General features: G+C 36.1%; 1 protein-coding gene across 2 annotated transcripts in view; it reads left to right on the top strand.

Moving 5' to 3' along the window:
* LOC121738635 (integrin-linked protein kinase) overlaps window positions 1-13850 on the top strand; it is a 35343-nt gene that overhangs the window by 2387 nt on the left and 19106 nt on the right. Inside the window, exons 3-8 of one of the 2 annotated variants that reach the window (XR_006037313.1) lie at window positions 1492-1676; window positions 2461-2630; window positions 4676-4821; window positions 5280-5495; window positions 6330-6515; window positions 7065-7310. Coding sequence is in view for 1 of the 2 variants with exons in the window: in XM_042130827.1 (XP_041986761.1) it covers window positions 1492-1676; window positions 2461-2630; window positions 4676-4821; window positions 5280-5495; window positions 6330-6515; window positions 7065-7253 (1092 nt within the window). In the remaining variant the exon portion in view is untranslated. Of the gene's footprint in view, window positions 1-1491; window positions 1677-2460; window positions 2631-4675; window positions 4822-5279; window positions 5496-6329; window positions 6516-7064; window positions 7500-13850 lie in introns of those variants that run through there. The other variant, XM_042130827.1, reaches the window with a different exon arrangement.

The following is a 13850-nucleotide window of genomic DNA, read 5'->3' as shown; positions in this document are numbered from 1 at the left end:
ATATTACATCACGACAATGCTAGCTGTCACACCTCAGCTGAAACAACTCAGTTTTTGGAGGGTCAAAAGATCGAATTGACTGGTCATCCGCCGTACAGCCCTGATTTGGCACCTAACGATTTCTTTTTATTTCCATACGCGAAGAACAAATTACGTGGTCAACGTTTTTCGAGCCGCGAAGAGGCTGTTGATGCGTTCAAAATGCACGTTTTGGAGATACCTCAATCAGAATGGAAAAAGTGCTATGAAAATTGTTCCAGCGTATGCAAAAGTGTGTCGATCATCGCGGCGAATATTTTGAAAAGCAATAAAACCATATTAAATGATATATGTTTGTTTCTTTTTTAATTCCGGATACATAAATAGCAGCCCTCGTAGTAGATTGTACTCTGAAAAGTATGGTTCTGCTGAAATAAATTCCTATAGAGATTTGACTATTATAGAGTCAAAATTGTGCCTTTATGGAAATACCTTGGGCTAGAGACATTAACTAAAATTCAGGGCAATAAAATAGAGATAATGAATATAATGTGAATAATAATGAGATAAGGTCAGCTAGCAATATCTATCCATATCAAAAATTTATCTACTTTAAGATTGTTTTATTTAATCCCTCAATTGTGGATTTGTGGAAATCTATTGTTATCACGGTTGAATGTGACCGCTTGGGAGTTTTATTTAATCCCTCAATTGTGGATTTGTGGAAATCTATTGTTATCACGGTTGAATGTGACCGCTTGGGAGTTTTATTTAATCCCTCAATTGTGGATTTGTGGAAATCTATTGTTATCGCGGTTGAATGTGACCGCTTGGGAGTTGAAGCATTAAAAGTTACTTTGTAGTCTGTTATCCTATTTTGGCTTAATAATTTTATATGACATCTTTTTGCACTAAATTTTATTTATGCAGTCTATGCTACATTACCTAGTTGGAAAATTATCTTATATTATATATTTATCATGTTTAAGGTCACATGACAGCACTCATATCAACTCGGAAAGGGATCGTTACCGTATCGCATTTCGCCTCGCCGTCAACCAAAGCGTGTCAGTAACGCCTGCACGTCATCTCGGTTACGGCTAGGCGACGCCTCGTTTACGGCTCGGGGAAGGGGAAAGGGTGGACGAATAAATGTAAGCTTGAGTACGGAGAGACGTAAGCAGTAAGCACAGGGACGACGAGCCGTAAACGGGGGGACGACGAGCCGAAAGCGGGTGGACGACGAGCCGAAAGCGAGTGGACGACGTGCCGTAAGCGAGGGGACTGCTAGTTGACCACGCGTCGCATCCCGGTTCGGAGCGTGTTCCGAGGCGAGGCGATTACGTTATGGTTCCGCTTAGTGTGCGTTACAGTAGGTAGTTTCATCCAACAATATTCAACGGCTCGAGGCAATACGGTGCTGATCCCTTTCCGAGTTGATATGTGTGCTGTGACCTTTAAACTACTTTAAACTATAAACAAAGGTATAAACTTTATAGTTTTGTGTTCCAGCTGCTACAGAACAGAGTAGATGTGAACTTCACCAATGAGCATGGTAACTCACCGCTGCACTACGCCTGCTTCTGGGGCTACAACGCTATAGCTGAGGACCTGTTGCTGGCGGGTGCACTGGTGTCGCTGGCCAACAAGGACGGTGACACACCCCTTGATAAGACCAAGGGGCAGTTGGTGCAAAGGTAAAATTTCAAGTTATATGATTGTTGTCTAATAAGAGTAGAGAAAATGTACAGATTTTAGGCAGTTTCAGTTAAAGAAAAATCGGCCAAGTGCGAGTCCGACTTGCGCACGAAGGGTTCCGTTCCATTACAGAGCAAAATTAGGCCAAAAATTGTGTTATTTGTATGGGAGCCCCCCTTAATATTTTATTTTATTTTAATATTGTTATTAAATATTAAAGTACACATATTATAACTAAGGACTTTGTGAAAAACTCAAGTACCTACCTGTTGCCATTATAGAGCAAATAAAGCCAAAAAAATCATGTTTGTTGTATGGGAGCCCCCCTTAAATATTAATTTTATTTTGTTTTTAGTATTTTTTGTTATAGCGGCAACAGATATACACAATCTGTGAAAATTTCAGAAGTATAGCTATAGCAGTTCCTGAGATACAGCCTGGAGACATACAGACGGACAGACATTGAAGTCTCAGTAACAGGGTCTCGTTTTTACCCTTTGGGTACGGAACCATAAAAACTACAGTTGCTTTCTATAAAATTATAATTTTGCAAATTTTGACACGTTGATCACATTGTCCTGGCCCGTGGGATGCTTGGATGCGAAGTACAATGTTGTCATACCATGACGCGAATGCGATGATGAAAAAGCTGTCTCCAAAGTGTTATTTTTTGATATGGTGCATTAGTTCTAATTATAAATCAGCCACGCGCCAAAAAGCCTCACATTTTTAAACCTGCAAATGAAACCTAAAATAAGAAAAAATAAACAACGCTTATTTCAGACTTCACGAGCTAGCAGTAAACCAAGGGCAGGACCTCAAGAAGATTCAGTTCAAGGATCAGTCGTGGCTGGGGCTGAAGACGAGGAGCCGGGACGCGACACTCTCCCGACACAAGGGGATCAACATCAATGAACTGGCTTTACACACACGTATTGCTACCACGCCATCAGGTAAATATATTAAAGTGTCTAACGTATTTAGTACAGTTAATGAAGGCAAAAATCAGGCACAACCTCCGATTTCGTTGAACCTCCATTGATTTGGATGAAATTTTAGAATTGAGTATGTTTTACCCTCTACTTCAAAAGTGACATACGCTCGTATTGCGCTTTTTGCATTTTAGGGGTAAAATTCACCCATTTTTCAAAAAGGAGGAAAAATGCAGATCTAACCATTCTGGCTTTAGTAATTGTGTTTAATTAGATAAAATAAACGTCTTTTTCAATATTTTTATGCCTGATTTATGATTCAAAAAAAATTTTAACCCTTTTAACAACCACCCCTTAAATGAAAAAATCATTTTTTGTATTTCTGAGTTTCTAAATATTACATACAGGGTTTGTTTCATATTGATGATATAATTTTTGGTTGACGATGAAATTTCAACACTTACTGCAAAATCACTGTAAAAGTATTAGTTAAAAAACTGCCTATTAAATTATTGTACACGAGAGAAGCAAAATCTTATTTACTTAGTATGTATTAAAATTATAATTATTGTGAATTTTTTATCCTTGAAAATACGGCTTGTCTTAATAATAGTTCTAACTTTTTTATCAGTAGTCCAGTCGCTCTCCAAGGCGCGAATGACGGCGGGCCGCCCGTCGCGACCATTCATGTACAGACTTGCCCGTGCCCGCGCGGAAAAATGCGATCTCGCGGGCAGGCTGCGGGCACGGGCCAACGGGCATGTCTGTGCCCGTACCTAGGAATTGACGAGCAGACATGCGACAGACATGCTCGTGACGGGCAGCCCGTAGCGGGCGGCCCGGTAGTCAATTCCCCGCTTTAGGGATAACCATAAATTTGAGATATTGTAGAAATGGTGAACGTATTATTTTTCGTTTTTTCCAAAAAAAATCATCTTATCTTTACCATAACTTGCTCAATTTTAATGCTATTAACTTTTTACAGTACTCAATAGAAAGGTATTATTTTAAGTAAGTACTTTAAAAAGTGTTCAGGAAGTATATGTCATAAAATGCATCAATTTTCCGTTATTTGTGTATGAATGTTTAGATTAAAGTACTCGCCGAAAAAAGTATACATACTCGTATAATCACCTATATTTCACTTTCAATTAAAATTAGAAGGTTATTAAAATTAGGAATTTATTTGTTATTTTATTGACTTTAATTTAGGTTCTAACACATTTTTCGTAAAAACTTATAGTTTTTGAGTTATTTATGAAAAACCGTTTTAAAACATGTAGTTTTCTCTCGAAAAATCACAATCTTCGATCTTTAATTACTCAGAAAGTATTGATTTATTCCAAAAACTTTATAAAACAAATTTTGCTTAAAATTTGTCTGTTTATTTATTTTTGTTTTTTTTGTTTAAAAATATTTCACCCCGGAGAAGGGTTGGCATCCACCCCCAGGGCAAAAGCGCAAGTTGGCACTATGTCACTTATGTTTCTTAGGGTATCCCCCACCTACTTACCAATTTTCATGAAAATCGATGGAGGTTCAACGAAATCGGAGGTGAAAACCTTCAGTGACTCGACTAATTAAGAAAGCAACTGTCCAGGCTGCCTGCCCTCTGATTGGCCGCAATTGTATTGGTCAATCAGCCGCAACTTGAGGCTCTAAATTTGATCACTATTAATTATATTTAAATGTAAATGGTAACATTATTATATACATTAAGTACGCTGTGTTCTCGCCGGGCTAGTTCCCGATCGATGTTCAGTTTTTTTTTTATTAAGCGAATAAAAATTATTTGATTTTGTCAATGTTCCCTACATTTGTTAGTGTTTTCCCTATTGGCTATTACTACTTTTACAGGAAAACGGCTGTACTGATTTTAGTACTTGTTATCGCGGGAAAAAGCACGGTTCCTTCGTGATTTTATTTTATAAACAAAAGTTACAACCTTCCTAACCTAGTAAATTTTTCTATTGTAAAACCGCAAATTTTCAAACATGCCACTTTACAATATAATTGATCGTATCGTATTGTATTGCATCTAATCATTAATTGATTTCATATTCCAGGTGAGACCTGGCGCGGCCGTTGGCAGAAGAACGATATCGTTGCCAAAATTATCGCCGTGCGCGAATGTACACCGAGGATTCAGAGAGATTTTAACGAGGAGTTCCCCAAACTGAGAATCTTCTCACACCCGAATATATTGCCAGTGGTATGGTAACCGATTATTTAATTATGTTGTTAATGAACATAAACGACTTAATAGGGTTAGCAAACTTAATCCATGTACTTTGCTAGGTTGTGTTATGTGTATAAGGTGTCCTGTCTAGTCATGTTTGAGTTTCATTATATTGGACCACCCTTAATATTATATTTTGTTGTTATATACAGCAACAAAATACATCTGTGAAAATTTAAATTGTCTCTCTGATAGACAAATAATGTATGTACTATCGTGCGCAGCAATAGTCTGCGATCATGAAAAATTCCCGTCCGCGCTGTTACACACCGCGGCGCTAACTGCTATTGTACTTGCTAAATTTCACTCGATGCGAAATAATACTCGACAAGACAAAAGCGCATAAGATTACTAACGTGTTAAAATAATCGAAGTTTATTATAATGTCATTTACTTACAAAGAAAATATACATTTTACTATGTATTTTCAGGTGGGCTGCTGCGTATCCCCTCCATCCCTGGTGGTGATATCACAATACATGTCGTGGGGCTCTCTGTACTCCCTGCTACATGGTGGTGGTCAGCTGGTCGTGGACGCTGGCGCGGCGCTCCGCCTGGCGAGAGACGTTGCTGCCGGTATGGCTTACCTACATTCGTTGAGGGATAGGGCTCTGCCGATGTATAGTTTGACGAGCAAACATGTTATGGTAAGTGGTATGTTGTACTCATTGTAGGATAAAGTTTCGTAAATACAATGACTATTGACTATAATGGTGTTTACAGTTTAACCCAGGGTATAGCCAAGCTTCCAAAAGTCGTCTTATATAATTAATAATAATTTAATAGATGACGCCCGCAACTCCGTTGCGTACATTCCCGGGACTCAAAGTATCTCCATATTAAATTTCAGCAATATCAGTTCAGAGGTTTGAGCGTGAAGAGGTAACAGACAGATTGACACACTTTCGCATTCTTTCTTACTATTGTAAGAAAGAATGCTCGGTTTTTGTATCTCTTTACAAAATGTGATAAATAAAATATTTTTATTTTTGCGTAGTACCTATAAACGCTACTACACTTGAGACGTTGAATAGGCTTTGTTATTAACATTACATACAATACAGCTATAGATTTTGACTTCCAAACAGTGCCGTAAATAGCCTTTTTTGCGCCCTGTGCGAGCTTCTATAACTGCGCCCTTGTTTTTTTTTAAATATAGGTGAACAGAGCAATGCTACATTGCCTATATATACAGACCTCCCTGGTCTGGCCATTCTTGCGCCCCCCAGAGTCGGCGCCCCCTGTGCCTGGGCACCGGTGGCACCGCCCTATTTACGGCACTGCTTCCAAAAGTTAAACGGAATACGGAATATACATTATTCCGTATTCCGTTTAACTTTTGGAAGCAGCGATATCGGCAAGATAAAGCAAGTTTAATTCTGACGTTGCAGGAAACTTACTAGGTATTTTCCAAAAATTTGTCATATATTACAACACGTGTACTTTACCGCATTATATCTAACACAATAAACAATTTCCAGATCGACGAAGACCTAACGGCTCGCATCAACATGGCGGACGCCAAGTTCTCGTTCGAGCGCGGCCGCCACTACTCGCCCGCGTGGTCCGCGCCCGAAGCCCTAACTAAGCCGCCGGCTAAACGTAACGGCGAGGCCGCTGACATGTGGAGCTTTGCTGTGCTGTTGTGGGAACTCGCTACTAGAGAGGTGGGGAATCTTATAAAATGGAGAAAGAATCTAGGGTTTTCTTGCGGAATCTAGGTAATTCGACTCGGGATGATTTTTACCCGACAGCAAAAAAATGCTAAGCCGTTGACCATATGGCGCAGTAAGTTTCTGAATCCGAGTGGATCTACCCGTTATGGCTCGTATGATCCCAAATCCCTTGGCATAACAATTTTCCGGAAAAGAGATTCATTCATTAAAATATACATGATATGGTCCACCAGAATCATCTAATACCAAGCTGCGTATGTGCTAATTTTTTTTTAAACAGATCCCTAATGAAGAAATTACTTTGTTAATTGACACCACAAAAACTTAGTTTTTGCTTTTCACTAGCCAGATTTTTAGGGCTCCTTACGGAAAGAGTAAAAACGGGACCCTATTACTAAGATTTCGTCTGTCTGTTACCACACTGATCTCAAGAACCGCAGTAGCTATATATAGTTGAATTTTTAACAAATATTAAAAACCAAATTACCACTTCAAAAACTTGTAACTATACAAAGACTTACACAATACTTGGAATTTCAGGTGCCATTCGCTGATCTCTCCCCAATGGAGTGCGGTATGAAGATAGCTCTAGAGGGCTACCGCGTGACGATACCCCCCGGCATATCCCCGCACATCTCCAAGCTCATCAAGATCTGCATGAACGAGGATCCCGGGAAACGACCGACCTTCGAAATGATCATACCCATATTGGACAAGATGAAGAAATGATAGGTGAAAATATGATGAGTTGAATGGTACACTAGACTTAACCAAAATTTCTGAGATTTTTGACAAAAGTTTATCTTTTTAATAGCGTTATTGATTGGCTAACGTTTTTAATTGCGCTAGCGAATAGTTAAACAGGCAGAAAACAAGAGAAACCAGGCTTTAATCTGCTCTAAACAGTTTTTTATCACATATATTCTATTTCTCTTTACAATAATTAGGATATATAACTTGACACACCATGTTAACTACAATTTATAATATTGATTGAGAGAGACTTCAACAGCCTTTTTATTAACTATATATATATATATATATATATCTCTCTCTCTTTTTATTTGTCAGTAAAGGTAGAATTCCGGTATCATTTGACTAAGAAATATGAGTTTGAAAACATAAATAGTCTGCTTTATATTCTGTATAGATAAAATTTAATATTATAAGAATGTAAACAAAATAATATGATAAACTTGCCATTAATTCAGTGCAATATACACACAATCAATTGACAGTTTTCAACAAAGTTGCTTTCTGTAAATACTCTTGAGGGCTCGAAGTACAAAATATGTACGCACATTTTACATACCTATAGAATAACTGAAATCCATAATATACATAAAATAACTTAAATATTTTCAATAAAATATTTTGTCCACTTGTGCCAGACTTGGTTATAATTTGCCTTCTCTTTCACAAATACATAAAACATAGATAATATTAATTAATCCATGGTTAACTATAATCTAGATTGGTACAAGTGGGTCTTTCAGTGCCATTAAAAGTGTACAAAATAACGATTATTCATTTATTCATCAATGTAACTGCCAGTATTTACCGTTGTTAATACTTAGGTTGTGTTTGAACATTTTTTTTTCATAATTTAGACTATTGTTTTTCTACAATTATTTTGATTAAGTGTAACAATTTTAATTTATTCATTATTTTAGCGTTAAGGAACCATAGTTACAATTTTTTTGAATCTCTTTGTACTTCCAAAAGTAAATGATAAGTGATTAAGGTAAAAGCACTAATGGCAGACGCTTTAAGGAAACATAGAACATTTGAATGTTGTAAAATATATATTTATGAAAATAAAGGATTGATAACTTCTTCCATGTCTTCAGTAACTATTACAAAATAAAACTATTATAATTATTCGCTGACAAATCAATTAAAAAATATATTATTGGTCTTTTTGTAAACTTAGTCATAACAACTAATAGATGACATCACAGAAAACGAACATCACTAATAGTAGATACCAATATGAACTAATAGTTGACATAGAACATTACATTTAACATTTTTTCTATTATTAGGTCTTTATTTGCCGTTTTTCAAAAGATTTCATTTACTTCATCATAGTAACTACATGCATATAAAATATTATCCACGTTGTCTCCAGATTCTATCCATTCTTCTTCCATGCTAAAACTATCTTTCCTTTTATTTTTATTTTTCATATATTTTTTCCTAGCAAATTTATTTTCAGTCTTTAGTCTCCATGCAGCTTCTCTTGCCTCTTCTTTTTTCTTCTTTCTTTTCTCAGCTCTCCTTTTTCTTCTTTTTACTGCTAAAAAACTAAAGCAATCGATTTTTAGATCAGTACAAGGTCTAATATGTCCAATTTTAGGGACAGTAGTTCTAATTTGTTAGTTTGATAATAGAATTATATTTTCAGAGAATAGTGATGAAATTTGCAGTAGAATAAACTACAAAATAACTTTAGTATGTATTGCAAAATGATGATATGAGTTCCATGTCATCTATTAGGTTTTTTACATTTTCAAGAACTAACAGTAGACACCCTTTATATTGTTAGGGAAAATGGATAAAAAATCATAAATAAACATTTATTAGTGTAAACAACATGACCATTAATCCAATGAAATCAATAGAAATTACAAAAAATCAAATAAATGTATTCAAAACTTACGTGCAAAATTTCGCCTTCCTTAACCTATTTGCTAAGAAATTGCCGAGCGCGTGTTGACGCGGTCACAGTATTTACGAAAACTGATCCCATTTTAAAATTTTGTTCCCGAAGGCGTCCCTAATATATTTTTTCACGTCAACAGATAGCTTGAGAAGCTTATAAAATTAACAGTGTTGAGAAAAAATTAGGGTAATTCTTATTTTTATGGTATTTTTGTCGTAAGTGTCATCTATTAGTTCCGAGTCTACTATTAGTGCTTTTACCTTAACAATTTTTATTTCTGTATATTATTTTAGCTTAACATTATTAATTATTACATAATGTTACTCTGCTTTGTGGAAATATTAAGAATGTTTAACCTTGGTATTGTCCAAATCACACTATGTGAAGCTGTTTTAAAAAAAGGTCAATAAAACAAAAATGTGTTTGGTCAAAGGCTAAACACATAATATTTATTATTTTTACAGTATGCAATATTTACAAAAGACTAAGAAGAGATGATATACTATGTGCCTTATATATCTAACTAAAAAGCATTAAAATAAATTAAAGTATATGACTAATATTTAGCTTAAAATAAATGTTGTAATGTGAATAAACTAATAATTTTATAGATGTACTCTTTTTATTATTATCTCATAGTTTTCTATTAAAGTCAACTACAAACTTGTTTCAGTTATAAGCCCTACGTTTTAGGGCGTTCGCTGCGTTGAGTGTGTGCCCGGCGCGGCTGCCCATCGAGGGCGCCCGCGTCCAACGAATACTATACTCACAAGGACCCGCGCCGTTCGCTCGCCGTAGTAATCGTGCGAAGGTGAGCCGCTAACGCAGCGCTGCTCTATCACTATGGGATGACATGAAACAAGCACGCCTCGCTGGTGGCCGCGCCGGGCGCACGCTTAACGCAGCGAACGCCCTTATATTCACATAAATGTGTAGGCAAATATCAAATCCCGGTATGTCCACCATAAGCGAAACTTGGTAAATGAGAGAAATATGTTTTTTTATCTTTATTCTCGGCATTTTTCTTTTTAACTTTTGACACAGACATGTTCTTTGCTCTTTCAGGATTCACCACACTAATTTGTATATACTGCGTTGTTCCATTTTTCTCACAAAATTCAATAAAATCGACAAGAGTTCAGTTTCGAGTATGGGTGTGACTTGCCGGGTTTTGATATTCACCTACACAAATTATAAACTATGATGTACCAGGAGCGCATCGTTATGCGCTCCTGGTACTTCATTTTTTTTTTTTTAATGAAACAAGGGGGCAAACGAGCAAACGGGTCACCTGATGGAAAGCAACTTCCGTCGCCCATGGACACTCGCAGCATCAGAAGAGCTGCAAGTGCGTTGCCGGCCTTTTAAGAGGGAATAGGGTAATAGGGGAGTGTAGGGAAGGGAAGGGAAGGGAATAGTTGAGGGTAGGGAAGGGAGTAGGGTAGGGGATTGGGCCTCCGGTAAACTCACTCACTCGGCGAAACACAGCGCAAGCGCTGTTTCACGCCGGTTTTCTGTGAGAACGTGGTATTTATCCGGTCGAGCCGGCCCATTCGTGCCGAAGCATGGCTCTCCCACGTATACTTCATAGTTCATAATTTACGTATAAGAAGAGGTGTTTGCGTTCAGTTTTTCGATCACAGATTACTAGTATATATTTGTTTTCGATATTGAGGTAATATATTTTTCGACCTATAGGCTATATTAAAATCACAGATTACTACAACTCGGGCGAGTTAACTTGACACCTGGCTTAAATTTTACCCCTCCCTCGCTTCCCCGCGCAGCACCCCGCTCTCGTCGTACGCGTCCAGTAGCGTTAGCATATTATATCTGCTACCGTTACACGTGTGTTATTGAGTTTGCGTTTCGGAGTTATTTGTTAGTAGTTAATGGTTATTGTTTTTGGATTTTTGTTGAGTTTTGTTGTGTTATTTGTTAGTTGTTACATTTGAACGTTAAATTTGTTAAGTTTTTGTTATTCGTATTAACGTTTGAACATTGCCGTGCGTCTGTGGTATGAATTAGCTACTCACGGAATATATTAATATGAAGCTAGTTACAAATTATCGGACGCATCTATAAACCTCGTATTCCTGCTGGGGAACCCTTGGGCGAGTCCAACTCGTTCTTGGTTAATACTGTGGTTAGTGTAGCCCTATAAAAATAACTAGTTCCGGTAACGTAATTTTTTTTTGAAATAACTTAAAATAAAAAAACTTTTTTTGCACTCAGTACTTAAGAGAAACGTCAATTGAACCAGGTGTCATGTTAATTCGCCCGAGTTGTAGTATATATTTGTAGATAAAGTATTATGTAGTCTACCAAAAAAAGGCAACATCGTAGTGTCATACCTTCGTTGAGGTAGGTACTATAGACTGGAGAGAGCCTTATATCGGTGTATAAGCGTCAAAAGCGTGTAATGTTATGTCCTACTTACTAGGACATAACTAAGGAGTCTGTCGGCATATTTCATGTAATAAAAGTGTTAATAAAGGTTTTAGTGAACATTTAATGCTAGATATTGTTGAGTTTTGTGGTTTCGCTAAATAATAAACCATAAGAATGGTCAAAGAATGCCTCAAACACGTGGATTTAACATTAAATACGTAAGTTTTGAATAACGTGTTTTGGGCTTTTTGAACGGTATTTTTGTAAGTTAAAAAGATAATTTATAAGTTTAATAATCCCTTATTCGTGCTATGTAAGGCATTAGTGCTAAAAATATCACATCAATTAATAATTTGGCTACAAAAATTGCATAGCTTTTTACGTGTTTTTACGGATTCTCATCACTTGAACTATAGTTAGTCGATAGCATGAACTTAATGACTTTCTTTCCTGTATCATAATGTGCTTCGAAAAAATCGACAAATAGAAATATTCAAGAAAATAAACGCACACTACTTGTATGAAAATAAGCACAAAATGGCCACGCGATGACGGGCTAAGACTACATCTATACTATAATACTTAATCTATGCATCCCTTTCAAATCCTTGGTAGATTCATGATCTTTTGCTTACAAACTTAAAAAAAAAGTGCTGTCATGTCAAAATCAAATCTTGACAGTTGACAGATGACGAATACGCCATAGCAACTTTGCAAATGTAAACAAATTCATAAAAAAAATATTTTACCTAGACCCTAGTAGCTATACTATGTTATTAAATAAAAAGTGAGCATTGCGGATTGCCCCAAGAAGCATTATTGATAAGCAGCATTTAAGACTATTATAGAAAAGCTTTTTAGCTATTTAGATATTTGATATTTTTATCAATATATAAAAATTAAAGGCTTACGGCGCGGCGTAGACACGTTATTGCTGTTTTTCCACCCCAAGAGCCTACAAAATAATGAGTTCTAATGGGAATTCAGCGAGTTGCTTTCCGAATATCACGGACGTTGAATGGAAACTAGAAGTTGTGACAAATACGCCGGGTGTGGGCTGCGATAATTTACTATACACAGTCATATTGAAGACTGACGGCGAAGACATACAATTTACCTGTGGATCTCAACAGTTACAAGACCTAGTGTACAAGTTAAAAGACCTAGTGCGTCACGTCGAAAACGTTAAAAGTGAACTTGGGTGAGCGTAGAAGTTCTACAAACTGCGAATATAAAACATGTAATTAAATACTCGAAAGTAAGTTATTTTAATTTATTAAACAAAAACATATAATTTGATTTTCATTTGCATCTAGTATCCAGTTGTTAACAGATCAAATAAATTTATAAAAAAATTTATCAGATACCTTCTAGGTAGAACACTACTTTTTTAATTATTTTTCCACTTTTTGTTGTGTTTGTAATTAATTTAAAAAGGTCAAGGAAAAGTTCTTAACACAGAATAAAAATAAAGTTTTTCATACTCAAAATACTTTATTCAGAGTAGGCATAAGAACAAAATTTTGAAACAATTCCCTTGCACAAAACATTACAGAATTAAAAAAAATGTGGGTACATGACATCAAAGTTAATGTAAAATAATTACTCTAAAGCACATGCGCGTAGCCACACTGGGGCAAGCTGGGGCGCTTGGCCCACCCTGGCTCTGACCTGAGCTGTATTAATTACCGTAGATAAATAGTATAGTAGGCGCAGAGCCCAAACAGCTCAAGTTACAAAAAAATACTGGGGGGGGGGGAATGATAGGTAGACTGCTGCCTCACCGAGCCCAAGGCTGGCTACGCCCATACTAAAGCAGACTGCTGTTTTCTTGACTGTAAAGAATAAGTTCATTCCAATAGTCATTGCACATTGCACAGCTCCTAAATAATGTTAGTAACATCAAATACTTATAAATAATTTTAATATTTAATTTAAAATATCACAATATCAACCACTACTCTACAGAATATAATGAACATTGATAGTGTCAGACTTCAGTATTTTTACATTATAATAATAAGTTGTAAGCTAAATTGGCTTATTTTCTAAACATGAAATCTATTTAAAAATGAGTTTAGAAAAAATGTTTAAATTAAAATTTATGCATGAAACCTTTTAAAGGGCGTATTACAATTTTTCTCTCATAAAAGTTACAGTTACTCAATGGACAGTTATTGTATTTTAGGCCCTTAAATATATGTTTAAAAAAATCAACCATAGCATCTCACAGATATTCAAATGAAACAGCTATTAATTAGTTAATGAAA

Source organism: Aricia agestis, chromosome Z (genome assembly GCF_905147365.1).
Source record: "Aricia agestis chromosome Z, ilAriAges1.1, whole genome shotgun sequence".
Classification (NCBI taxonomy): domain Eukaryota; kingdom Metazoa; phylum Arthropoda; class Insecta; order Lepidoptera; family Lycaenidae; genus Aricia; species Aricia agestis.
The sequence above is the reverse complement of the archived record's forward strand: the minus strand, read 5'-3'. Positions and strand labels throughout refer to the sequence as shown.